Here is a 24,752-nt window from a genome sequence, read left to right on the forward strand (position 1 = left end):
AATTTCACAGAACTATCCCTTTAAAGCCGCACTGATTCTGGTGCAAAACATAATGTCTCTGTTGGTCTTGTGAGGTAGAGACCTGAGTCTGTGTTTCGAAGTCAATACTGTACTGCATACTCATTGTCAAAAGGGGATGTGATTGATCAAATGTTATTTCCCTCTCGTGTGTGTGTGGTCTTTCTAGATGTCTCAGGAGGGCCTTTTGTTTAACCCAGAATATCTTTCCACTGACCTGCACAACTCTCGCTACAGTGTTCTGACTTACCTATTTTGACAAAGTTGGCTCCAAAGTAAAACATTGTGTTAATCATTGAACAGAGATCTATATCTTGGTCCCCAGTGATGGATCCATTGGAGCTGACGGTATCTATCTGAAGTCGATGACAAAGTCTTTGGGATTTTTCCTCATTCTTTTGCGACTTGTCATGTTACACAGGCTGAGTTATTTTTTTAAATTAAAAATAACATTTAGTGTTTAAGTCTACCAAAAGGTTTATAGATGGTCCTGAGTCCTGGAATTTAGTTACCCTGCTTTAGTAAGAACATTATGATACAATAACAATTATCGGAATATACAGTATATATTTTTTTGAATATTAATGTCATCTTAGGGGTGATTTTTTTTAAATTAGGCATTTTAATTGACGCTGTAATGCAATAAATAATGCAAATATTAATTAATTGATGGAGGCGTTTTGGTGTATTTGATATGTCCCCAGGGAAGACATGTGGAGAGAGTTAGTCTGTGTTGTTTTTGGAAATTCCATCATCAGAGTCATTCTTGAATTACGGTGGCTTTTGGGCATGGGGGGGGGGGGGGGGGGGGGGCCTTAATAAGCATCTCAACAATAGATGGGCTTGATAAAATTCCATTATATAATTTGTGCAAACAATCCTTCAAAAACACAGAGAGGATACATTTCTTCTGAAATTCGTCAGAGAACAAAATACTGATGTTGATGTACTTTCAAAGATTGAAGAATGTATGTGTGGTTTGGTAAGAGCAATGTTTGAGGATAAAGAACTCATAAAAAGCCTTGTGGAAGTGAGGAATGACATGGTGCTCACAGATCTGGGTGGGGAAGTCTTGCTGACGCATTATATTAGATTGCCTTTAGTTTACAGCGCTCGTTGGACCACAGCTGGTATGGCACATTTTGCTCTTTCTCCCTCACCAGTTATTTGTTCCAATTTTTAGATCAGGTTTATCGGAAGATATGAATCTCTTACAGAGGCTCAGAAATATGTTTTTATGGCATTATGGTTAACCAGGAAATTATAGAGTTCAATATATACTATGATGAGCTTTGTGATAAATACTTTGGCCGAGATATTCATTATTACACATTGCTTCGTTCAGCTGACCTATGGTTGATTCGCTCCGATTTTGTTTTCGGGTCTCCACATCCAATTGTGCCAAACATCGTACACATTGATGGCTTCTACTGTAAGCCTGTTCAACCGCTCTCAAAAGAGCTAGAAGAGTTTGTTCAGAGCTCTGGAGAACATGGGGTCATTATAATGTAGTTAGCATCCTTAGTCAGTCTTACAAGGGAGGTATCTACTGAAATTGCTTCTGCCTTTTCCCAACGCCTCAGAAAGTCATGTGGGGACATGTTAGTGACAAACCCTCCATTTCGGGTAACAATACCCTCCTGGTAAAATGGCTGGCTCAGTCTGCCCTCCTTGGTCATGACAAGATCAGAGCATTTGTGTGGGGTTACAAATGTGGTCAAGGAGGCCATTTACCATGGTGTTGGGTTTGTCACTGTTCCAAGACCAATTTGACCATCTTCTCCAGCTGGAGGAGAGAGGAGGAGCCAAGGTTTTAGACATTGGCAGTTTCAATAGAGGGATCTTCCGTCAGGGCTTGCAGGACGTTCTCCACAATGGGGCCTACAAGTTCAACATGCAGAAGCACTCTAGACTGCAAGGAGACCATTCCATGAAGCCACTGGACAAGGCCGTCTACTGGATCGAGTTCGTCATGAGACACAAAGAAGCTGCTGACTTGCGCTCGGAGTCCCACAGGATGCCACGACACAGCTACCACTCAGTGGATGTCTCCTCCTGCCTAATGCAGCTATAGTAAAATACTGTTGCTGCAGGTTGTGTTGGAAAATACAAATGTATCATCATATTGTACTCATAAGTAAAAGTTATTATTTCTGAGAGCTTCAAGTATTTGTGACTAACTTGTCGGGAAATGGGTATCACACAAGTGTATATTTTGTTTAAGAAATTGTGTTGATTTATTTCACATAGTTCTATCGAGTCAATTTGATTTGATTGAGGAGGAGTCGGAGAACTCCTGCTAAAATGCCCGTCCTTGTCAGAATTTTCATTTAGTATTTTACTATCTTCTACGTTAATTGTCATGTGACTGTCACATAAATTACTATGATTCAGAAAATTACTCAGATATTCATCCTTGGATATTCAAAACTATTTTAACTTCAAGCAACCAATTTGTAAAAATTCATTGTGGCTCTTGGCTATTCTGAAATTGTTTGGACGGATGATGCAAAAACCACTGTGTTGTGAATTAATCCAGTAAAAACCAATGGGAGAGACTCTGGGTAAATGATTGTGTCTGCCCTGACTGGGGGACATTTAATTAGTCTTAGTATAATAAGATTACAACAAAATTGGTCCATATATCAACAAAACAAGCTGGCAAATATCATTAATTATGATGGGTTGTGTTACAGAATGTGTTGACAGCCCTTGATGGAGAATTAGGGTCGGGTCCAATAGAGGGACTGGAACGGTTAAGAATGAAAAATAGAGGCAATGAAAAGTTGAGGCAAGACTCATGGTCACAAACTGCTAGGATGACTGAACAGACATGGCCTGTGTGTCCATACCTTCAAGTCACTTCCTTTCCTTGTCTCCTTTCTTTGATCCACACTAATACAGAAGAGCTATTCAGGTGAAATACAAAAAGAACACCATCTTTCTTTCATCTAGTATGCTCAAACAGTGCCTATGAGTCAAGAGGAGAAAAGGAAACCACTTTATAGCATTAAGATGCAGCCCATGGTTAGCATTAGTGTAGAAATGGTCTGTTCGGGCTTTATAGCATTAAAATGCAGCCAATGGTTAGAATTTGCATAGAAATGGTCCAAGTCAGTGCCTTACCTCTAGGTCTGGGTAGCGGAGCACCACTAGCTGGGCACAGACGTTGACGTCATCTCCTTCGATGAACGACAGGTCCACTCCTCCAACCCGGTGAAGTCTGGACTTCTCTGCCAATCCTCTGTGTCCTCCTCCACCACCTGCTGCCTCCGGCTGGCCTGTTCACTAGGAGAGAGAGAGGAGAGGGAGCAAAAACAACAAAGGGTTAGGGCCAAGGGGGAGAGGTTGGGAGAACATTTGGACCGGCCAACAGATGATGAAGACTTCTACTAGTAATGAGGCATTCTACAGCACCGGTCCCCTTACACCATCTGCTTGGCTTCTACATCTCTAGTGTCAGACACAAATCTACCAAGGAGGCGGCGCTGGGAAAAGGGACATGATACCATTATCAGTGACGGTCACAATAGATTCACAAGTCAACTGCTGAGAGAGAGATAGCTGATACTGGCAGCATTCCAGGGTTACTGTTGGCAGGAAACTTCTCTCTTGCAGAAAGGTCTCACCTCACCTGCCCAGTTGCTGTGTCCCTCAGCTGGTGTCATAGGGTAACTTACTACTGTTCTCCCAAGACAACCCTACCTGAACCTCACAAGGGCTATCCAGTATCGAACAAGAATAACTAGGCCTACATTCAGACCTTTTACATGGTTATGTGGTTGATATGTGATATTCAACCATAGGGTTTAAAATACCAACTTGTGCAGGGCTGGCTCCAAGCCAGAAACTCAGTCTGGGTCTCAACTTACTGTTGAGAGCTAGAATAGTAGAATACACAAGGTGCAATTTATACATTTGGTTGAGCATCAGCAGTTTTTCTCTTGTTCTATCCGTCACCCAGGGGCGCTGACCTCCAGGAGGCCCCCTTTGATTTTGTTAGTCACTCTCACTCAGTTATCATTAACATGGCATAAGTCATGTAGGAAATGAGCTTTAAAACTGAAAAAATTGTCCCCCTTGTAAACTGAGTAAATGTGGATATTGAATTGACCACTTCAACATGGTTTTGTGGTACAGTCGATGCCACTGTCTCACTACACTACAATCAGACGGGGAAATCAGATTTACATTTTTATGATACCTATAATTGTAAACCAGGTGGTTCAGCCCTGAACGCTGATTAGCTGAAATCACTGTTTACTGTTCTAATATCGTTGGTAACCAGTTTATAATAGCAATAAAGCACCTTGGGGATTGTGGTATCTGGCCAACATATGCATCGTTTTCCTACCAACAGGTTTCTGTGCCAATGCACCACACACAACCAATAAGCAATGCAGAACTGCATACCGATTATCGACTTCATCTTGGTTTACGTTTTCAACACTAGTCAAATAGAGTACGTCAACCTCGACAAACACAATAGATCCCTCCCTACTCAGTATCAACGGCTTGGCTTGACAATCTATGAATGTCATTACATTTGTGGGTGTTTTGTATCAAATGTCTCTTGCCATTGATTGAATGGCCAGTGTGCAGTTTGGATGCTGGAATTATATTTGAGTGGAGTGGATGAACGTGCGCAGGTAGGTTACATGAGACTTTTGACGTAGACTAATCAGATTAAAACATCGTGACTAGTTATGTTTGACACACAAAGAAAGGTAATACATTTTAAAAGTTAAGTGACAAATATGTCGGCTATATTGAAGCCTTGGGTTCTAGATCGAGGAATATCCGCTCGGGTCGGAAAGGAGGCAGAACGCGCGTTAAATTTCGCTGAATAACAAGGCCTGCTGGGAGTATAGGGCTATGTGACTTCACTATATAGAAATACTTCGGGGAATGATGATCTGCAACAGACAGTGCATCAGTATCAGAAGTAAAAATGCAGCCGGACTGTCCTGTACTGCCTTTCTAGATTTTATCATCTGAGAGTAGACCCACAATTGATCCAAATGGAATTAAACATTCAAATAACAGGGCTTTTGCCCCATTATTTCAATTGCATGTTCACTCCAATTTACAGTCTATAGTAGAACTGTACTGACTTGAAAACAATAATGTCCCTAAGACTATACAAATTGAATGAACTGTATAACGGATAAAACATTTTGAAATGTAAAGCGAGCCAGCAAAAAAACAACAATCATAATGTTAGAATGTTATTAAACTTGCACCCCAATAATACTAAACAACCTGTGTACAACACCTAGCAACCTCACCAAGAGACTTTAGTCTTTTGGTATTGTAGCGAACAGTGGAGCAGGGAATTACAACTCAGATCGCTGGCGTGAAAGACAAACATCGTGCTAAAAGGGTTAACCCAGTTGCTGGGAATTGTAACGTGGCTCTTATAGTGAGGTTTGCTACACTGCCCCCTCCATACTTGAAGGCACGTCGCTGTGCTTCGACAACTCAGCCACCTAGCACATCCGAACCGTGCGTTCCCTCCATCCCACTTCTAACAATGTTTCTTAAACGGAAGCAAACGGGGATAAACATATTTGAATTTGTCCAAACTCTTGCAACTGTTGGACTAATGATTAAATCCAATATAAGCTTGATACAGGCAAGAGTGCGCAAGGGGCAGTATTGAATGTCACTGTCACCTCAAATGTATCTCTCGGCCTGTGTGCACCTACGTTAACTTTCATTCATAGGCTAGGTTGTAGCAACATCATGATGGGTATAGGGACCATTTGAGCATAAAGTAGTTGCCTAAACATATCGCTTGTTACATTGAACTGAGTGAATGGAATTTGAATGACATTCATCCAATATGCTTTAATAGAAAAATAAAGTCATGCTTAGGAAAAGAAAATCATCCTCTCCCATCTTGAACGGCACTGACCGTCAATGCTCCATGTGCCAGACAACTGCTCTGCCTCTTGTAATGTCTGGCTTGATTTATACTAACTAGCTAGAAAGCACTGTAGCTACCAAGAGGCTGGCAAATGATGTGAGCTTGCTAGATAGCTAGCTGTCACACCTGTCTGTGGTGTTCTACAATCTGACACAGTTGAGGTGGAGCAGCGCGTGCTCCTTTTCACTGCGAGTAGCTGTGGAATACAGTTGACATATAGCCATTCTATTTCTTCTTGAGGAAGAATAGACATGTAGTTATTCGAAATCAACAAGCAGAAGTGTCAAATTATTGCAGCGAAGATATTCTTTGTGTGTACCACTGACGTTCAAAAATAACGTTTGTACCACAGACAGAAGGAGAAACTCGAGACACTTCACAGGGGCTATAAATCTGAAACATTCGTTTTCTTATCACCAAATATGGTAGTGAGAGGAAGTACAGTCGCGGGTAGTGGAAGAGGATGGAACTAGGTGAAACTGGGCCGAATTCTCTCTTCTTTCGAAACATCTGCTCTCAATACATTTATGTTCGCAAAACTATAATATGTTACGAACACAGTGCACTAAGTTTTATAGACTTGGTGCTTTGCCTAAGTTTAAAAAGGAGTGCAACGTCGAATTGAGTTTGTGCACACACGCACTTCAGAGGAGGCGTTCCCTAACGAAAACATGCAAATACATGCCACAACGCCCCAATAGGATCTCGCTAGCTCGTGCTTGGCTTTGCCCACTGCTGCTATTGCCCCCACTGTAAACGAGACAGTGTCTTGGGTTAGTTATAAATATCGTTGGTCGTACCTTGTGTTGTTTCGTGACATCTCTCCATGTGGGCAGACCAGAGGCGGAACCAAACAGCGCTTGCCGCGTTCAGAACATCTGGAAACTCGGAAATTTCCGACTTCAGTGCCTTCGAGACAGCTGGAAACTGGTGAAAAAACGAACTCCAACGGGGAAATTTGTTTTGAATGATCATTCAAGTTGGAATTCCAAGTCGGAAACTCGGGCATCTTTCTCGAGCTCCGGCTTTTTGTCTTAAACACCAAGTGTCACTAAAAAGTTCACATTTAGCAGTTCCATTGCAGTGGCACTTGTACTGTATTTCAAACACAACTGAGACAGACTCATAAAATATGCATTGTACAAAATGTGCAGTTCAAATCCTAAATCCTAACTGTTAAAATTTGAACTTGTCTTTTGGACTGCATAACTGGTTGCATAACTGCCTGGTACTGCAACTGCTCGGCCTCCGACCACAAGGCACTACAGAGGGTCGTGCGTATGGCCCAGTACATCACTGGGGCCAAGCTTCCTGCCATCCAGGACCTCTATACCAGGCGGTGTCAGAGGAAGGCCCTAAAAATTGTGAAAGACTCCAGGCACCCTAGTCAGACTGTTCTCTCTGCTACCGCACAGCAAACATTACCGGAGCGCCAAGTCTAGGTCCAAAAGGTTTCTGAACAGCTTCTACCTCCAAGCCATGAGACTCCTGAACAGCTAATCAAAATGGCTACCCAGACGCTTCTTTTACACTGCAGCTACTCTGTTATCTATGCAGTCACTTTAACTCTACCTACATGTACATATTACCTTGACTAACATGTACCCCCACACATGGACTCTGTACCGGTACCCCCTGTATATAGCCTCACTATTGTTATTTTACTGTTGCTCTTTATTTGTATTTTTTTGCTTAAGCAAGCATGTCACTGTAAGGGTCACTACACCGGTTGTATTCGGCATGTGACAAATAAAATGTTGATTAGACTGTGCATATTCTGTTTGATATTTGATGATTGCCACCTACTGGGCATTAGGCAGTAGTACCTTGGACAGCTCCTCAATACCCATACAGTAATGAACTATTTTCATGTTGCCAAGAAAGCACTTTCAAATGAGATTTTAGGCTTCAAACAGTATATTAATGCATACTGTTTGTAATTCAGAGACCATCTTCCATTCCAGTCTAAAAACCCCAGCTTGCATGTAATCCCGTCCATCCATTGGTTCACCTATTCAACCACTCAATGTTCAACTCTTTCTGCTTATCATTTTGCCTGAGATAGCTCAAGTCACCTACATACAGATAACAAAATGCATCCACATTGACAGTCAAATTGAGTTTAAACTAAGATTGCTGCGTGCATTGCAGGTTGAAGCCGGATCAAAAGTAGAAAGATATATGTTACACAAACAGGACAACTTTTAATTCTCATAATTCAAGTTTAATGGTTTGAAAAATTGGAAAGGCGCTATTTTATATTAATTTGAAGTTCTTTCTTTAAACATAATTATGAATTTCAAGGGAAATAAAGATATGCAACATTATCGTTGTCTTACAGGGAGGGAGGCTAGATGAGAGAAATGGAGAAATCAGGATATGGTTGGTGACAAACAAGACAGAAATAGCCCTCATATGTAAATGAGTTAAGTAAAAGTGAAGGTTGACAAGTAGAGCAAAGCAGGTTACATAGCAGATACATTTCAGTAGTAGCAGTGACATTATGTTGAGGTCAGTTGAAACTGAAAGGTAACTGAAGACATCAAGTCTTCACAACAGTGAGCCACTTCTAAAGCACTGTTCCAACTCAGCTAAAGGGAAAATCTAACATCGTCTCCTCTCACACGCATGTCGTGTTCAAAGAGGACTGGAACCTTTCTCTAAAGCTTGGTGAACCGTTGAGCACGTTACACATTGTGTTGATATTATGCTACACATTGTGGACATTGAGTTTCCTTTGATAGAGAGCTGGAAAGTAGGAAACTACGCTAGTCTCTCTCTAGACATGCTTCAAGGTTAAAATGAGTACAGAAGACAATAAGTACAACTATACATCCTCAGTCCTGACATGGGTGACACCCTTACAGACATTTAGTTACTCATTATTCCATTCATTCAATAACTTAATGAGTTTGTTCTGAACAGCTCTCGTTCTGAGCGGGTCCTTTCCTCAGTGAGCAAAGCATTTCATGCTATTCCAGTTAGACACACACTGTAGACTGTTCACTTTGACCTTGGGTTTTCGTTATCATCGTTAAAAAAGTAGCATCTCAAAAAGCTGTTAAAAACAGACGTGCTGCTCGCCTGATTGGCCGATAATCCTTGAAGTGAGATCCAACGCCCCATCAACAAACACGTCGTTGGCCCTCTTAACGTCAAGCAGCAGCATGGTGACTTGTCTTGAGAGCCTCAGCTTGTAATGCAAGGCAAAAGCTTATCAAACCTTTGAAACAGCCGACAGTAATCTGTAGAGAAGTTCAATATCTCTTTTGTGAGCTTGAAGCTCACAAAATATCCCCTAAAAACACTCGAAAATAGTTTGACAAAAAACAAACAAACATGGAAACTATAAGACGGAACAGTTTTTTGTCGTCGTCTTTGGTGCTTTAGAAGCACAAGGTGGCTGTCCAGAACATTATTTGCATGGGTACATTGCATCAAGTCGAGGCAAAGGGGGTGTCCCCTAACCAAGCAGATATATTTCTTATACACATGGTTAGTTACAAAGGCTAAAATGGTGCTAACAAATGGCTCATGAGTAGTTACTATGGTAACTCCTAAACTAAAATCAACCATATCCCAATATGAACATGCAGCAACCCACTTCACTTTCAATGAAAACTAACAATCCAACCAGCACTAGCCCAAGTACATGTATGCATCAATACATTTCCATGAATGGCGCAGTAGCAAATGATAAGCTTCACCACAAAAAACATTCACTTCCTCCCCCTCTATAAAGAATAGCAGTTTGACCTAGACCTGTGACCCTGACAGTTCGGGGCATTCCATTGGCTAGCAAAAGCTCACCTGACCATCAGTAGCACATTCAAACCAATGACCACAACCACACCTAGCTACGGGTCAGGTTCATTCCTGCAGACAGGGACAGATGGGAAACACTCATTTTGGGGTGGAATCCATTCAAATTCAAGAATTTAAACGTAATCATTGGTTAAGTGTCATTGGTTAACACTGGTAGATGAATTTGCAAACACATTCAAAATGTGTCAATTCAAATTTCAAAAATAACCTCTGGCAATTTCTTTTGGCTATTTCTCTAAATGAAAGTTCAGCTAAATTAAATGTCTGTCTGTCCATCTAGGTCACCCGGGAACTGGAAGGTCACCTATACATAGCACCCATGAGGAAAAACCTCCATACATCAAATTTTCATGGTAAATAGAAATGTAATTATTTCAATAGTTGATATTTGAACTCTGCTTATTGCTTCTAAACGATACCTCGCTACGGCTTTACCCCCAATCCTTACATATAAACAATTCACCAGGTAGAGACCAACCCCACTGGTGATATGGCAAATACTGTGTTTCTCTGCATGTCATTGCAGGTGTGTTTATGGTTTGTGTCTATATGCGTGTGTCTTCCTATGTTTGAGCATGTTTTGTCTGCAGGTAACAGCGCATCCCGTTTCTTCAACCTATAAAAAGTGTCCATGTTCTTATGTAACAGCGCATCCAGTATCACCAATACCTTGGAAGTGTGCACGTGTGTGTAAAGTCTTCACATATGTATCGACGCATCCCGTTTTTATCCAGTCCCACAGCTCCTTAAATGAGTGTGACAATTGCTTGAACTGGCATTGCGCTCCATGGGTGCGACACTTCCCACACCTACCAAAGTCTCAGCAAGCAGAAAACGTTCTGCCAACGTTCTGTTCAGCAGCCCAGGAGAAAGCTGGGAAGAACTATACATGGACTGCTGCAAGAAAATAGGAGCCCTTTAAATCACAAGTCTTTGTTTTTTTGGACATTTTCTTTCTCCTCTGTTGTGCAAGCATGCTTCAGATCCACATTGTGACTGACTAATAGTAGTACAGGTTTGAGGTGGTTAGGGAGGAAAGTGTGGACTGTGAAGGCTGGAGGAGCTGGGACTTGTAGTTCAGCAGAGGGAGAATTGTAAGTCCTTGGCAGGAGATGTAGTCCTCTACCTGGAGATCATGGAGCTGGACTGGGAGTGGTTAGAGGAGGAGGTAGCGTGGCTGAGCTGGGAGAAACCACTGTGACTCGACTCCAAACTGGTCATAGAGCCCCTGAGAGAAAAAAGGTTAGATTTTATTTAAACGTATTGTTGGCCTAACTAAGGTTTTAGAACTACATACTAAATGGGCTTAAAAATCAGACCTGGGTGCAAGTACTATTTGAAATCTTTCAATTACTTTGAGCGTTTGCATTAGGAGTGACTTGCACCTGTGGGACTCGTTTATTGGTTATATTGCAGCAGGAACGCTCAATCAAGTACAGCTGAAGTATAAACTAAAAAAAAAATGTTCTCTTGTCACATAGGAAACAATTTCAAATAGTATTTGATCCCTGGTCTGGTATTAATGATGCCCAGCTCAAGCTTCTGTTTTGTCAAGTCTAGTGCCGAATAGTGTAGATCATGCAGCAAGTCAAACCAAACGGAGGTGAATCCACTCTGTGTGACATTCATTTAGCATACTGCACTAAATAGGTTGTACTTCTAACCCACGGGGACTAAAACATGGCCTCTCATGCTTCAGTGATAGTTTTGAGGGGCACGAATGAAAAGACTTCTTATCCTTATCAACCAATTTGCAGAGGCAGAAAAACACAGCAGGGATCATCAGCTACATTCAGCTGTGTGCTGATTTGGTCTTGAGCAGATGGTCAGGGGGCCGGAACATAATTACAAATCATTTGTAGGACTGCAAATTGACCACAAGAAGCCCAAACAGATATGATATTTCGATGAAAACCTTTTCATTTTAAATGTACATAGATTTGTATGACATCACGTACTTCTATTATGCATGGCAATACTCAGGAACAGATTTCCTAAATTAAAAACAACTTTTATCCGTCTTTTATGTAAAAAACAAACAAAAAAAACACCCGCGAGCGGCCAGTTGGGGAACCCTGAAATACAGGTAGCCCTTTGTGGCAAAGGAGGAAGGCAATTCAAACTAAAAAGGCATGTGTCTGTTAGTCATTCATGCAACGGTGAGACTAGCTAGCTTAGTGAGTGGCCTTTCTCTAGCTGAAGCACACAGAGAAAAGCATTGCTGGTGAGGTAATGCTCAAATAAAGCCATAAGCGAAGGGTCAAGATGCTAGCATCTTAGAGTTGTCGCTAACTGTTAAATGGGAGTTCTCATAAGCAACCAAACGCAATGCAAAGCTAAGGGAACACAAGTCCACTTACAAACTTTGAACATCAAAGCAAGCCATTCTTCACAGGAAAAGACAGAAAGAGAAGGGACAGAAGGAGGAGTGGAAGAGGGGTTGGTGAGCGATAAGAGGACAGGAGCGCATTGAAAAGAGAGAGGAGGGTAAAAGGACATCTCTCTCTTTAGGAGGGGAAGCCTACGCTTGGCACTTCATAATGGATACAATGTTGATGTCAAATGGAAAAAAGTGATGATACAATACAATCATAACACAATATACAGTATGATTTAAAAAATAATGACATTTACTTTGATGACCCATTTGATATCAACACACACACACACTAACCTGAAGTCCTTGGAGCCAATGACCTCTGTGTAGTACATGACTTTGCACTTGTGTGAGGAGACCTGCAGGGAGGCGAGGACGTCGTCCACGCGGGGCAGGTTGGTGGAGGCGCTGCCCGGCATGGTGTGGAACTTCCACTGCAGGATGTAGAACCCGGGCCACCTGGTCACGTGGGAACCCTGGGAGAGGGGGAGGAGAGGGAGAGATGGGGGGGGGGGGGGGGGTGCATTAGATGAGGTTTTAATCATTGTCAATCTGAATGTTCTTAACATTAGATCTATTAAGTATCAAAAGGCATTTAAAATCACACTAAACTAAACTACTGGTTTCAACATTGGTGTAATACGCAAACCTGTATATTTTAATGAGTCAATCTGAATTCATTCAATCAGTCAAGAGATTCTCTCAGGCACTGAGAGAAGAGCCACCTGCATGCCTCATGTCTTTCTCAATACTATGAACATCTAGTCTGCTGTTCCAGTGCTGACCTGAACGCTCTCCCCCTCCTTGCAGATGAGTGGTGACTCCACCATGCTGTAGTCCAGGCCTAAGGTCCAGGACTTGTCTATGAGCTGGACGTTGTTCCCCCCGGGGGTGGTGATGCTGCTGTGTTGCCCCACTAGGGGGTCCTTGCGGGGGGTTTGGGGGGCGCGCTTGGAGTGGTAGAGGTGGAAGACCACGTCGCCCTTACACACGTCAAAGTCCCAGGTGATCACGGAGGAGGCGTCGATGATCTCGATCACCACCTGGGAGGGAAAACAGGGAGGAGGGAGAGAAAAAGAGGAGGGTTGAGGAGGAGTGGGAGAAAAGGAGGGTTGAAGACGAGGGGAGAGAAAAGGAGAAAGAGAGGGAGGGATGAGAAAGGGAAGGATGGGAAAATCAGGATAAAAAGATAAGAGTAGAAGTAAAAGAGAGATTGAGAAAGAATTAAAGAGAACAGATGACCGAGGGAGTGAAGACAGCAGATTTCTACTGAGTAGTATCCACATGGCTTCGTTTATAATAGATGATATAATCTACTTTCCTGTAACAGAAACAAAAGAACAAATGGGTGTAGATTCCTCTCAAAGCAACGTTCATGTTCAATTTGTGACAGAACAGTGGCTTAATGTCTGAAGATCAGTTTGAATGCACTTTCAGGTTTTCTCCAGTCGGTGGCAGTGTTGGTCAAGTAACTTCAGCAGACCAACGTTTGGCTTGTTAATTATTTTCCTCTCTATCCACATCTTTGACTCATTCTTCCCATACCTCTTTCTCTCCTCCCGCCTATCTGCCCTTCTCTCACTTTCTTATTTCTCCTTCTCCACAAATGACTTCAAAGCTCCAGCTAAGGCCAGTCGCCCTGCTCTCCTCTGCCCCAGCCGAGGTGCACCGTGTTGGGGTCTCACCTCGTGGGGCGCTCCCTTGAAGACGCTGGCACTCTGGTAGATAGTCTCTGTCCACAGGCTGATGTCTTCGTTCTCCAGCTCCTCTGCAGTACGGTACAGAGACTTGGGCACCAGGCCTCCCTCTGGGACTTCACACTGCACACAGACGACACACAAAGAACTATGCCATAGGAGAACCAAAACTGCATAGAAAGTACATCTTTGCTACAATCTTAAATTCAAATCATAATATCATTTATAAAAAGGGATACAAACGTTATCATGGCAACGTGACTATGTTGGGTGATGACACCACACACAGTGACTCACCATACACTCTCCTCCCAGGAAGTCAGGGATGACCTCCTTGTCTATGTAGTCCAGCAGGCCGCCGGGGCCCTGGTAGTCATTTCCAGCGTAGATCAGGAACTTCTTACGGGTGTTCTCGTCGATGAACGGGCTCACCTAAACACAGGACAGAGACGGTGGGACGAGTCAACACCCTACTGCTCCCGCCTAAACACGTAATGCCTAACTGCAGCTTATCTAGTGCCCTATGAGCACTATATAGGGAATAGGGTGTTGTTTAGGAGTCTCAAGCCATAGTATTTCATAGTGTCTCACCAGGGTCCAGAGCACAGGGAAGACTCTAGGAGCCCTCAGTATGAGCAGACGTCCCAGGGTCTCTGGGTAGTTGGCCTCCACCACCTCAATGATTCTCAGAAGGGCCTTAACCCCCGGTCGCCACAGGTGGCGCATGTTTAACCCTTCGAGGTCCACCAGACACGTCCAACAACTACACACACAGAGAGAGAGACAGAGATTGTAAGTACTCTACACAGATTGTAAGTACTCTACACAGATTGTAAGTACTCTACACAGATTGTAAGTACTCTACACAGATTGTAAGTACTCTACACAGATTGTAAGTACTCTACACAGATTGTAAGTACTCTACACATTACATTTCCAAATACGACCTTATGACGTCAAAAAACGGAAACGGACAGATTCCTCCCCCTCTCAATCAGGGGCTCCGGCTCCCTGTCTAACGTAAAACCATGGCATTCCACCCTAGCACACTTGACATTCCTGAATGGCTTCTCTCCACAGTCGCGTCCATCTGATAAGCCTGACAGCTGCCAGGTAACACCCCCTTCTTTTTTCTCTCTCTCTCTCTCTCCCACACCCTTCAGAGAGGAACCCTCCATGCTTTCCATCTTGCCTAGAGATAACTTTAAAGAGCATCCCCAACACTCAGCACTCTGTGTTAATAACCCCATTGCACCAAGGCAATTCCCATGATACACATTAGCTTAGCAACAGAGGTACCATAGAAGTCATTACCGTTTAGTCCCCCTTCTCCCAAGAACTTGTGTCCTGTAGATCTGAGAGGCCTGGATAGGTGTATGCAATATGGCTTAAACTCCACTTGACCTATCAGAGGGAGTGGTGGAGCTACTACCAAATAGCAACAGGGTGTATACCTGATTGGTCGGCCGAAGACTTTGGTGTTCTCCTCACAGCGCCTTAGGCCCTCCTCGTTTATGGATAGAACCTGAAGAGTTAAAACCACACACACACACTTAATGTAGGTATGCTCACACACACACTTTAGTTATCACATGTGTGACTGACAGCAAAAGAGGCCCCCTCACGTGTCTGAGTAGAGACTCCTCCCCCAGGGCTCGGACCAGCCCCTTGGTGTCCATCTGTCCCAGACGCAGGATATAGAGAGGACGACCCTCTGGAAGGACACAGACAGACGCATATTTGAATAGTCTAGGGATGCAAATTTCGGTCCAGTTTGCTGCAGACTAACTAACCCTCGTTAACCAGTCAACAAACAAAAAATACAATTCCAAACAGTAAAATAGTATGCATGCATACAAGGAATGGACATTTTTCATTATGGGAAACATGCAACAGCAAGTCTATCGTCTTCCAGTCAAAAGGCTAATTACAGTCTGTTATTGAACATTCAACTCCTGTAATGAAGCAGCTAATAAAGCATATTTTTCAAACATTTACCAAAATGCAATTTGTGGGAAACCAGTTCTAAAACAGTGTGCCTAATGCAAGTGGCTCCATATATGACAGTGATTAAAATCTCTGCTAGAAACGTAGAGGGGGAATCTAATAGCAACAACTAGGATGGGTTGGGTCTTTGGCTTCTGAACAACAAAATAAAGTTGATATGAAAACCAATAGAACAGGTGAGAAATGCTGGTTAAATGGGACGGGGAAGTCTAAAATGCTACTGGTTAAATAGGATAGGGAAGTCTTTCTAAAATCCTACTGGTTAAATAGGATGGGGAAGTCTTTCTAAAATGCTACTGGTTAAATGGGACGGAGAAGTCTCTAAAATGCTACTGGTTAAATAGGATGGAGAAGTCTCTAAAATGCTACTGGTTAAATAGGATGGGGAAGTCTCTCTAAAATGCTACTGGTTAAATAGGATGGGGAAGTCTTTCTAAAATCCTACTGGTTAAATAGGATGGGGAAGTCTTTCTAAAATCCTACTGGTTAAATAGGATGGGGAAGTCTTTCTAAAATCCTACTGGTTAAATAGGATGGGGAAGTCTTTCTAAAATCCTACTGGTTAAATAGGATGGGGAAGTCTTTCTAAAATCCTACTGGTTAAATAGGATGGGGAAGTCTTTCTAAAATCCTACTGGTTAAATAGGATGGGGAAGTCTTTCTAAAATCCTACTGGTTAAATAGGATGGGGAAGTCTTTCTAAAATCCTACTGGTTAAATAGGATGGGGAAGTCTTTCTAAAATCCTACTGGTTAAATGGGACTGGGAAGTCTCTAAAATGCTACTGGTTAAATAGGATGGGGAAGTCTTTCTAAAATCCTACTGGTTAAATAGGATGGGGAAGTCTTTCTAAAATCCTACTGGTTAAATAGGATGGGGAAGTCTTTCTAAAATCCTACTGGTTAAATGGGACGGGGAAGTCTCTAAAATGCTACTGGTTAAATAGGATGGGGAAGTCTTTCTAAAATCCTACTGGTTAAATAGGATGGGGAAGTCTTTCTAAAATCCTTCTGGTTAAATAGGATGGGGAAGTCTTTCTAAAATCCTACTGGTTAAATAGGATGGGGAAGTCTTTCTAAAATCCTACTGGTTAAATAGGATGGGGAAGTCTTTCTAAAATCCTACTGGTTAAATAGGATGGGGAAGTCTTTCTAAAATCCTACTGGTTAAATAGGATGGGGAAGTCTTTATAAAATGCTACTGGTTAAATAGGATGGGGAAGTCTATAAAATCATACTGGTTAAATGGTATGAGGAAGTTTTTATAAAATCATGCTGGATAAATGGTATGAGGAAGTTTTTATAAAATCATGCTGGATAAATGGTATGAGGAAGTCAATATAAAATAATTAGTTCCACATTTCTATGGATGGATGTTACTTCGAAACAAGGTAAGACATGCCTCATTATTTGAAGTAAAGTAAAACGTTCAGGTTTCAAACAATTATGCTGCCTCACGCTCACATTGCAAAGTGGTGTGACACGCTGATAGCCTGCCTACCTCTGACTTTAGCTTATGCACTTGAAAGGCGAATTGGAGGTGGGCTTTAATTACAAATTGAGATTGAGAAAAAAAACAGTAGCTCTTTTTCCAATCGTGGCCATCAAAACAGTTTACACACGATTGTATTTGGAGTTGTTATTTGCTGCTTAGAAAAGCACGGAGCTGCTCTCGCGCTGCTCCTCAAACAAGGCTCTTATACATTTAATTGTGTGATGAGCGCAATGCCTTGGGACTGCCGTGAAGACATGCAATAAACCAGAGCATGCAAATACCCAGGGCAAGTATGAAGTAACAACAATGTATTTGAAATTGGGACTGGTGAACTGCAATGTCAATTCTAAGTTGTATTCCTTCATTGGACCAATATGGTGTATGACAGGAAGTTGTGGCTTAGACTTCTTTTTCTATCACAGTGAAATACAAAGTGGCGTTTTGGGAAGTTACTTACAAAGAAACCGGACACACAACATTTTTTTTTTATACCAATAATAAGAGTAAATAATACGAGTACAAGTACAAGTGTTTGTGCCGTGTGTGAGTAATTCTGAGTGACTACTGTATATTGTGAACATCATATGACTATCCCTCTACATCAAATCAAGACTTCATGACAATTATTAGCGACTAATTGTGTGTGTGTGTATGCCTGAGCACCACCGGTGTCCATACGCCATACCTTTATCATGGTGGTGCCACCCTCCAGTGTAGTAGTCACTGAGGACCTGTGGTGAGGTCCACGTCTCTAACAGATAGTCCACCTGGTGCTGTTTCCTCCATGTTAAGGACTGACACAGGATTTCCCTGGCCTTCTCCATGTTAAAGTCCCTGGCCCGCAGGAAACGAAGGATGTGTTCGTCCTTAGGGATCTGGAAAGGTGGCGAGGAGGGAGAGGAGGGAGTGAGGGTAAGGGTCTCCAAGGGGGGGGGGGGTTCAGAGGGGGCAGGGTAAGAGCGTGCGCGTGTGAGCATGTCACACATGCCTCTATGTTTGTGTCTCAAGTAGCAGAGTATGATTTTAAAGATAGAATATGCTTTAGTATGTGTGTATTGACAGCTGTAAGGATGCGTGTCTCACCTTGCCCTTGTGGCTCTCCTGCAGCCACTGTCGTAGTCTGATCAGACAACTCTCCTGCAGAGGCGTCAGGTCTCCCAAGTAGCGCTTGATGTAGTCTGCATCCAACTTGTCTACAACACACACACACACACACACACTTTAGGGAATTCTCAAATCAGTCAATTCAATCTCCTTCAAAATCAATCACGCAGCTAAACGCCACTTAAAAAGTGTTTCCCATTTTCCTAGTGTATTGAAACGTTTGAACAGTGTCTCAATCATTCATTAGTACTAACCATCAGGTGTGCCCGTCTGGTTCTCTGTCTGGTTGTCAGGTTGGCTAGCGGCATCGTTGCTGGTGGCATCACTTTGGGTGGCATCATTATTGGTGGCAGTGGCAATCTCATGGTCACTGGCATCAGTGGACACAGGGATTGAGACGGCGGGCGTGACAGGCAGCTCCAGGTGGAGGAGCTTTGGGGTGGCACAGACAGGTTTGGTGGTGACAGAGGAGGAGGAGGGAGCATCCAGGGAGGGAGTCCAGCGGGGCACGTGGCTTATCCCCTCTTCCTCTAGCTGGTTTAGGTAGAACTCTATGATCTCCTTACCCTGAAGATGAGGGAGGGGGAGGGAGGGAAAGCAAGAGAGTTTGGGGGGGGGGGGGGGGGGAGTACGGGGGAGGAGAGAATGAACGACAGAGTGAGAAAAAGATAGTTATTAATATGGAAGGAGGATAAATAGGGAATAGTAGCTTACCTTTGTTTACACTGGCTCAGCAAAGAGGCTTACATTACATAATAAGAACCACTTCACACTAGACCTCACAACTCACGGCCCAATGGCATGCCTGCTGTATCAACACTGGATTCCATGGTTGGGCCGGTTCCTTTTCATTTAACTCAATGCAGGAGATTAAATTAAATTCCCAATACAATTAGGTTATTTTTGAATTGGAATTTCAATTCACTTATTGAGTTGAAATGGAACCTAGTTGGATTAATAATTTTTTGCATGAGGGAAATGTTTGACCTCTGGTGAATTCTCTACATATGATACATCTGGGTTGTATTCATTAGGGCGCAACGTACCAACGGTAAACGAAAACCAACATTTCTTACTGGACAAGGTTCAGGTAGTCCTGCCACCTTTCAGTCTGTTTCTTACTGTTAGTGTCTAATGAATATGACCCTGATCAGATCTGGATCACACACACACACACACACCTTCTTGATACTGCTGGCGTACTGCTTCATGGCCATCTTCTCCACCGTGCTCTCGAAGCCAAAGAACGATTTGATGTCCAGGCTGGCCGACTGCTCGAAACACGTCCAGTCCTCATTCTCAGGATGGGCCTGTGCGCACACACACACAAAAGAGAATATACAAGTGTTACCGTGGCAACCACATACACCAATATGACTGTGCCGAGCACTGACGCACAATACAAGCTACACATCCTCAGCTATGTATGGGAGTGCGTACCGATGACACTGCCCACTGGCATTATACCAATACTGACAGGTTGTGTCGTTATATGCCAACAAATATTGATAGGAGGGAATTTTGTGATGTGTCAAGCAAACAGCACATTCACACACAGCCCGAGATTGTATCAAAATAGATTTTGTCGAATGTCAGCGAGTGGAGTGTGTTAGATAGGACTGGGAGTGAGAGTGTTGAATGTCAGACACCGCTAGGCAAACCGAGGCAAGTCATACAGTGATCCCTCCGTGACACAACTTCTGAAAGAGCTTATTTGACTATGTAGCACTTCGGCTAGCTCCGGCGTTGGATACCTGTCATCTCTGGCTACCAAAATATGTCAGCTTTAGCCAACTTTAGCTCAGTCTAATGGAGCTACCTAGCCCTGTTAGCATCCGCTAGCTAACTGTAACGGTTCTTCCATAAGGAAAGCTGCATAGCGGACCTAAAATAGGCCCGCTAGCGCAATGTGCTTGACCTCATTAACTCAGAGCGCATTCATTCACCACGGGAGTCTGGTGAGAGTAGCACTGAGGTCAGAGGAGGGAGTGCCGCAACACACTGCAGCAGGCCTGGGCGGTGTGAAAGAACTGACTCCAGAACAGTGTGCGAGTGCGTTGAGGCGGAGTGCTGCAGGGAACAATGGGAGGTCTGAATTATTCAGTGGGAAGGAAGCAGCACATGAGAGGCTGGTTGGAACACAGCTTTCTCTGCATTGTGATTGCATTGGAGGGAAGGGCTTTCAGACAAGTGTGCCGTCGACAACTTGCTTTTACAGGGCTGTGTGCGTGTCAGTGTCGTGTGAGATAAGGTGATATAAAACGAAGACTGAAGTGGCGTGTGTGTAGCTACATATAGGAGCTGGTTGGAACACAACTTGATCCGTCCATTTGAAGAGACATTGTGAATGCACAGGTGTGCTGCCGACAGCTGGCTTCAAAGTGGTTTAACAGGGCTTTGTGAGTGTGTGATTGAGTGCGAGTGTGTGTGCATGCGTTTGACAAAATAAAGCCAAGGCTTGAATGTGTGTTAGCGAATGGACAGGTAGCTTATGTAACCATACTAACCAAAGGTACATTTTAAAATGTGTGTGTGTGTGTGTGTGTAACACACCGAGTAGCTGCAGAGTTCGTGGATGATGACTCTGTTGGAAAAGGTCTCGTTGTGGGACTCGATGTGGAGCGTCCTCTCTCTCTTGTTCAGAGTGTTCTCCTGGCTGAAGTACACATAGTCCACCCCCGCAATCTGCACACAAAGAACACTCATGAAACCAGTTGCAGCAAAACTAAATGGTCAAAAAGGAAAAACGGATACACTGATTACAAAATGGCCGATGCCTGATTTGCGTGTTACCTAAGGTCTTTTTATTTTTTTTTATCACGTCAGCTTCGCTTAGAATACAAGCTACGGATGTTTGAAATGCAACTTTATTTCAACTGTCCCCTGAAAATCTCACTTAAAATGAATATTCTGTTAACTCGTATCCAAATAATGTTGCCGACTCGTCCAATTCTCGTACTTGTGGCCAAAGCATAAATTGGAGAAAAACACCTCAAACTTGTATCTCAAATAAACCGTTAAATGCTAGCTATTTCCTCATAGAGGAGATCATCTTCTTGAGGCGGATGAGCTGGCCAATCAGCGATTTACTCACATCACTATTTTTCATGACCGGTATACATCAACACCACTCTTTGTTTGGGGTAAGCCAACACCATTCCAACACAAAAAATATACTTTATAACATACTAAATTAACATTTCTGGAAGGAAAACTATTTCACTCATATTTGAAGTAATTATAGGTCATATTTCACAGAAGTCTGGAAACTTTAAACAATACTCAAACACTCATATGGCTTTCTGCTTGGCCTTTGGGGTCTAGGCTGTGTTACTGTAAAGCACTTTGACAACCCCTGATGTACAAAAAGGGCTTTATAAACACATTATGATTGATTGATTGACTCACAATGGTTGATAAAAATACATTTGATTGATTGACTGACAAGACTCGAGAGAAGTTAGCGACAAGTTAGCCGTACCCGTTTGAGGAGACGAGGGGCGTCCACGTCCAGTTTGCAGCGGCGCTGGACCTGGTGTATGGATCCGTCCTCGCTCTCAGTTTCCTCCAACACCTCGCTGTCCACAAACATGGGAATCAGGTGACACGTGGGGAATCGCCTCTCGTAGGCCTGCGAGAGAGACGGAAAGAGAAAGGGTTATTAGTGTGGGACTCATTTGTTGAAACAACGCAAACTCCTTCACATTCCATGTTAATAAACTTGATTGAATTGAGAGAGCGTGAGATGCATCAGACAAGATAGTCTAGCCATTGTATAGCCAACAATGACATTTAATTGATGGATATTCTAGTTCCCAAAATCTATTTTGTCAGCTGTGTTCATATCTCAAAAAAGTGAGTAAGAGAGAAAGAGATAAAGGTGGGCATGAAAGTTTAGGACAGAGAAGATAGACAGCGAGAGACAAAACACCCTTCAGGTCTATTCAACTCCCTGACCCGCACTCTGGTTCTATCGTTGACTCGTATCCAATTGTCTCAGCAGCTGGCACACATTCCAGCATTACACAACGCATCGTTCATTATCTAGGATGCAAAATAATAGGCCCAGTAATAATAGGCCCATTAATGGCACCCCAGGCACAATATATCAGTAGAATTCTGCTCATAAACACATACCACCTAGGTCGCGACCAAAATGGCACCCTATGGGCCCTGGTCAAAAGTAGTGCATGATGTAGGGAATAGGGTATAATTTCAGACACAGCCCTAAATTTATTGTACTGCTGAAGGCAGCTGTTACACAATGTAAGGTCCTTGGCACACAATGGGCCTGCATTGGTTTCATAATGGTTTGATTACTGATCCTGGACCTAATTGGCAGGGCTACGTAAGCAGCAAGGGGACATGAGAGGACATGTATTGACAGGTCCCCGATCAGTTTGGAGAGGTGTGGGAGACAAGGTTAATGCTTCAGCCCACCTAAGTGACACTGCGCTCAGTACAGTCAAGAGACTTGTACATTATGACAGCGTCTTTGCTAATTCTAGGCCAAGTCTGTGCCATGTGTTGTAATAAAGGAACTCATTTTGTCTACTTCTTCCTGGCTGCTCTAGACACCATTATTTATTTAATTTTGTGCTGAATGGGCAGATTCTTATCCTGGCCCAGCTGGAGTCTGCAGTCTCGAGAGAGCAAGAGAAGAGAGGGAGAGAGCGAGAGGAGAGAGGAAGGAGAGAGAGCGAGAGGAGAGAGGAAGAAGAGAGAGCGAGAAAAAGGAGGGAAGTTGCGTTGGGGCAATGAGAGGCCACCACCGGGCACAAATTCACCACTTAGTCAAGATGGCTCAGACTGAAAACATACATGTAAAAGCACTCACTAAAAGCTAAGTAAAGGAGCGAGTGAGAAAGAACAAGCTTTTTACAAATGTTTTACTCAAGGTTGGCAGTGTTCACAGCTCAATCATCAGTTATTATGGAGCAAGATGTCCCCGTCCTCTAAAAAGGCTTTGGGTTCAGCTCAGGTCCTCTAAAACCAGTGTTTTGAAATCCTTTCATACCAAGGACTCGCAAGCTATGGCTTTTCCTTTTTGGGGCCACAGACTGGAGGTTGAGAAACACCCCTGTAGCCTAGACAACTACCCCATGCCCATACTGTATTTAATTATTTATCTATCTTACCTCATTTGCACTCACTGTATATAGACTTCTTCTTTTTTTCTACTGTTCTTATTGACTATGTTTTGTTTATTCCATCTGTAACTCTGTGTTGTTGTATGTGTGGAACTGCTATGCTTATCTTGGCCAGGTCGCAGTTGCAAATGAGAACTTGTTCTCAACGAGCCTACCTGGTTAAATAAAGGTGAAAAAAAGGGCTGTGTCATATAACTGTAATAAGGGCTAGAGCTTACCCTGCTAAAATGGGACCGGTATTCAGGCCGGGGTGTGAGGTGACGAGCAAACCAGGCTAACTAGGGGCTTAGGAAATTGTCAATAACTGCACCCCCCATTCTTTGTAGCTCCAGTCAGCATGGTACCAGACTGCCTAATAACACTGCCAGGGCTGTTGGCTGTGTCCCAAATGGCAACATATTCCCTAAAGTGCTAAGGTAGTGCACTATATAGGCAATAGGGTGCTATTTGGGTTGCAAGCATTGAGCTGTGTCCACTATCATCATGCTGAGTTCTGTCTCTCTCTCTGGTCTAGAACAGAGGCTCTCGGAGGTGTACAGTCAGCACTATGGCAGGAGTAAACACGGTGTTTGGTGTTCGCCCATCAAAACAGGCTACTGCATCAACAAATGCTCTCAACAGCACTAAACATCACATGAAGCGGAAGGCCAAATACAACAAACAATTCCTCACACCCAACAACATACCTCAACACAAAACAGACACACACACATACATATATATATATATATACATACATACATACACACACTGCTCAAAGAAGTAAAGGGAACACTAGAATAACATCCTAGATCTGAATTAATTAAATATTCTTATTAAATACTTTTCTCTTTACATTGTTGAATGTGCTGACAACAAAATCACACAAATTATCAATGGAAATCAAATTTATCAACCCATGGAGGTCTGGATTTGGAGTCACACTCAAAATTAAAGTGGAAAACCACACTACAGGCTGATCCAACTTTGATGTAATGTCCTTAAAACAAGTCAAAATGAGGCTCAGTAGTGTGTGTGGCCTCCACGTGCCTGTATGACCTCCCTACAACGCCTGGGCATGCTCCTGATGAGGTGGCGGATGGTCTCCTGAGGGATCTCCTCCCAGACCTGGACTAAAGCATCCGCCAATTCCTGGACAGTCTGTGGTGCAA

The 24,752-nt window shown here is 43.1% G+C and overlaps 1 protein-coding gene and 1 pseudogene across 21 annotated transcripts in view; one reads left to right on the top strand and one right to left on the bottom strand.

The window, feature by feature from the left end:
- Positions 1–1,009: 1,009 nt before the first annotated feature.
- Positions 1,010–2,092, top strand: LOC149975724 (UDP-glucuronosyltransferase 2B33 pseudogene; annotated as a pseudogene).
- Positions 2,093–8,149: 6,057 nt separating this feature from the next.
- LOC110493663 (SEC14-like protein 1) overlaps positions 8,150–24,752 on the bottom strand; it is a 63,752-nt gene continuing 47,149 nt past the window's right edge. For 8 of the 21 annotated variants that reach the window (XM_090204779.1, XM_090204781.1, XM_090204784.1 and 5 more), the window contains 15 exons: positions 21,933–22,082; positions 21,005–21,136; positions 19,633–19,761; positions 18,706–19,018; positions 18,431–18,540; positions 18,033–18,267; positions 15,472–15,560; positions 15,301–15,371; positions 14,438–14,609; positions 14,144–14,278; positions 13,835–13,969; positions 12,935–13,192; positions 12,447–12,625; positions 12,133–12,159; positions 8,150–11,000 (listed from right to left, as the gene is read on the bottom strand). In XM_090204779.1, coding sequence (XP_090060905.1) covers positions 10,895–11,000; positions 12,133–12,159; positions 12,447–12,625; positions 12,935–13,192; positions 13,835–13,969; positions 14,144–14,278; positions 14,438–14,609; positions 15,301–15,371; positions 15,472–15,560; positions 18,033–18,267; positions 18,431–18,540; positions 18,706–19,018; positions 19,633–19,761; positions 21,005–21,136; positions 21,933–22,082 — 2,241 coding nt within the window. In that variant the 3' untranslated portion in view covers positions 8,150–10,894. The remainder of the gene's footprint in view (positions 11,001–12,132; positions 12,160–12,446; positions 12,626–12,934; positions 13,193–13,834; positions 13,970–14,143; positions 14,279–14,437; positions 14,610–15,300; positions 15,372–15,471; positions 15,561–18,032; positions 18,268–18,430; positions 18,541–18,705; positions 19,019–19,632; positions 19,762–21,004; positions 21,137–21,932; positions 22,083–24,752) is intronic. The other 13 variants (XM_090204793.1, XM_090204795.1, XM_090204794.1 and 10 more) reach the window with 3 other exon arrangements.

This window comes from Oncorhynchus mykiss, chromosome 17, assembly GCF_057628025.1.
Source record: "Oncorhynchus mykiss isolate SJ-2025 chromosome 17, ASM5762802v1, whole genome shotgun sequence".
In the NCBI taxonomy this organism is placed as follows: Eukaryota; Metazoa; Chordata; class Actinopteri; order Salmoniformes; family Salmonidae; genus Oncorhynchus; species Oncorhynchus mykiss.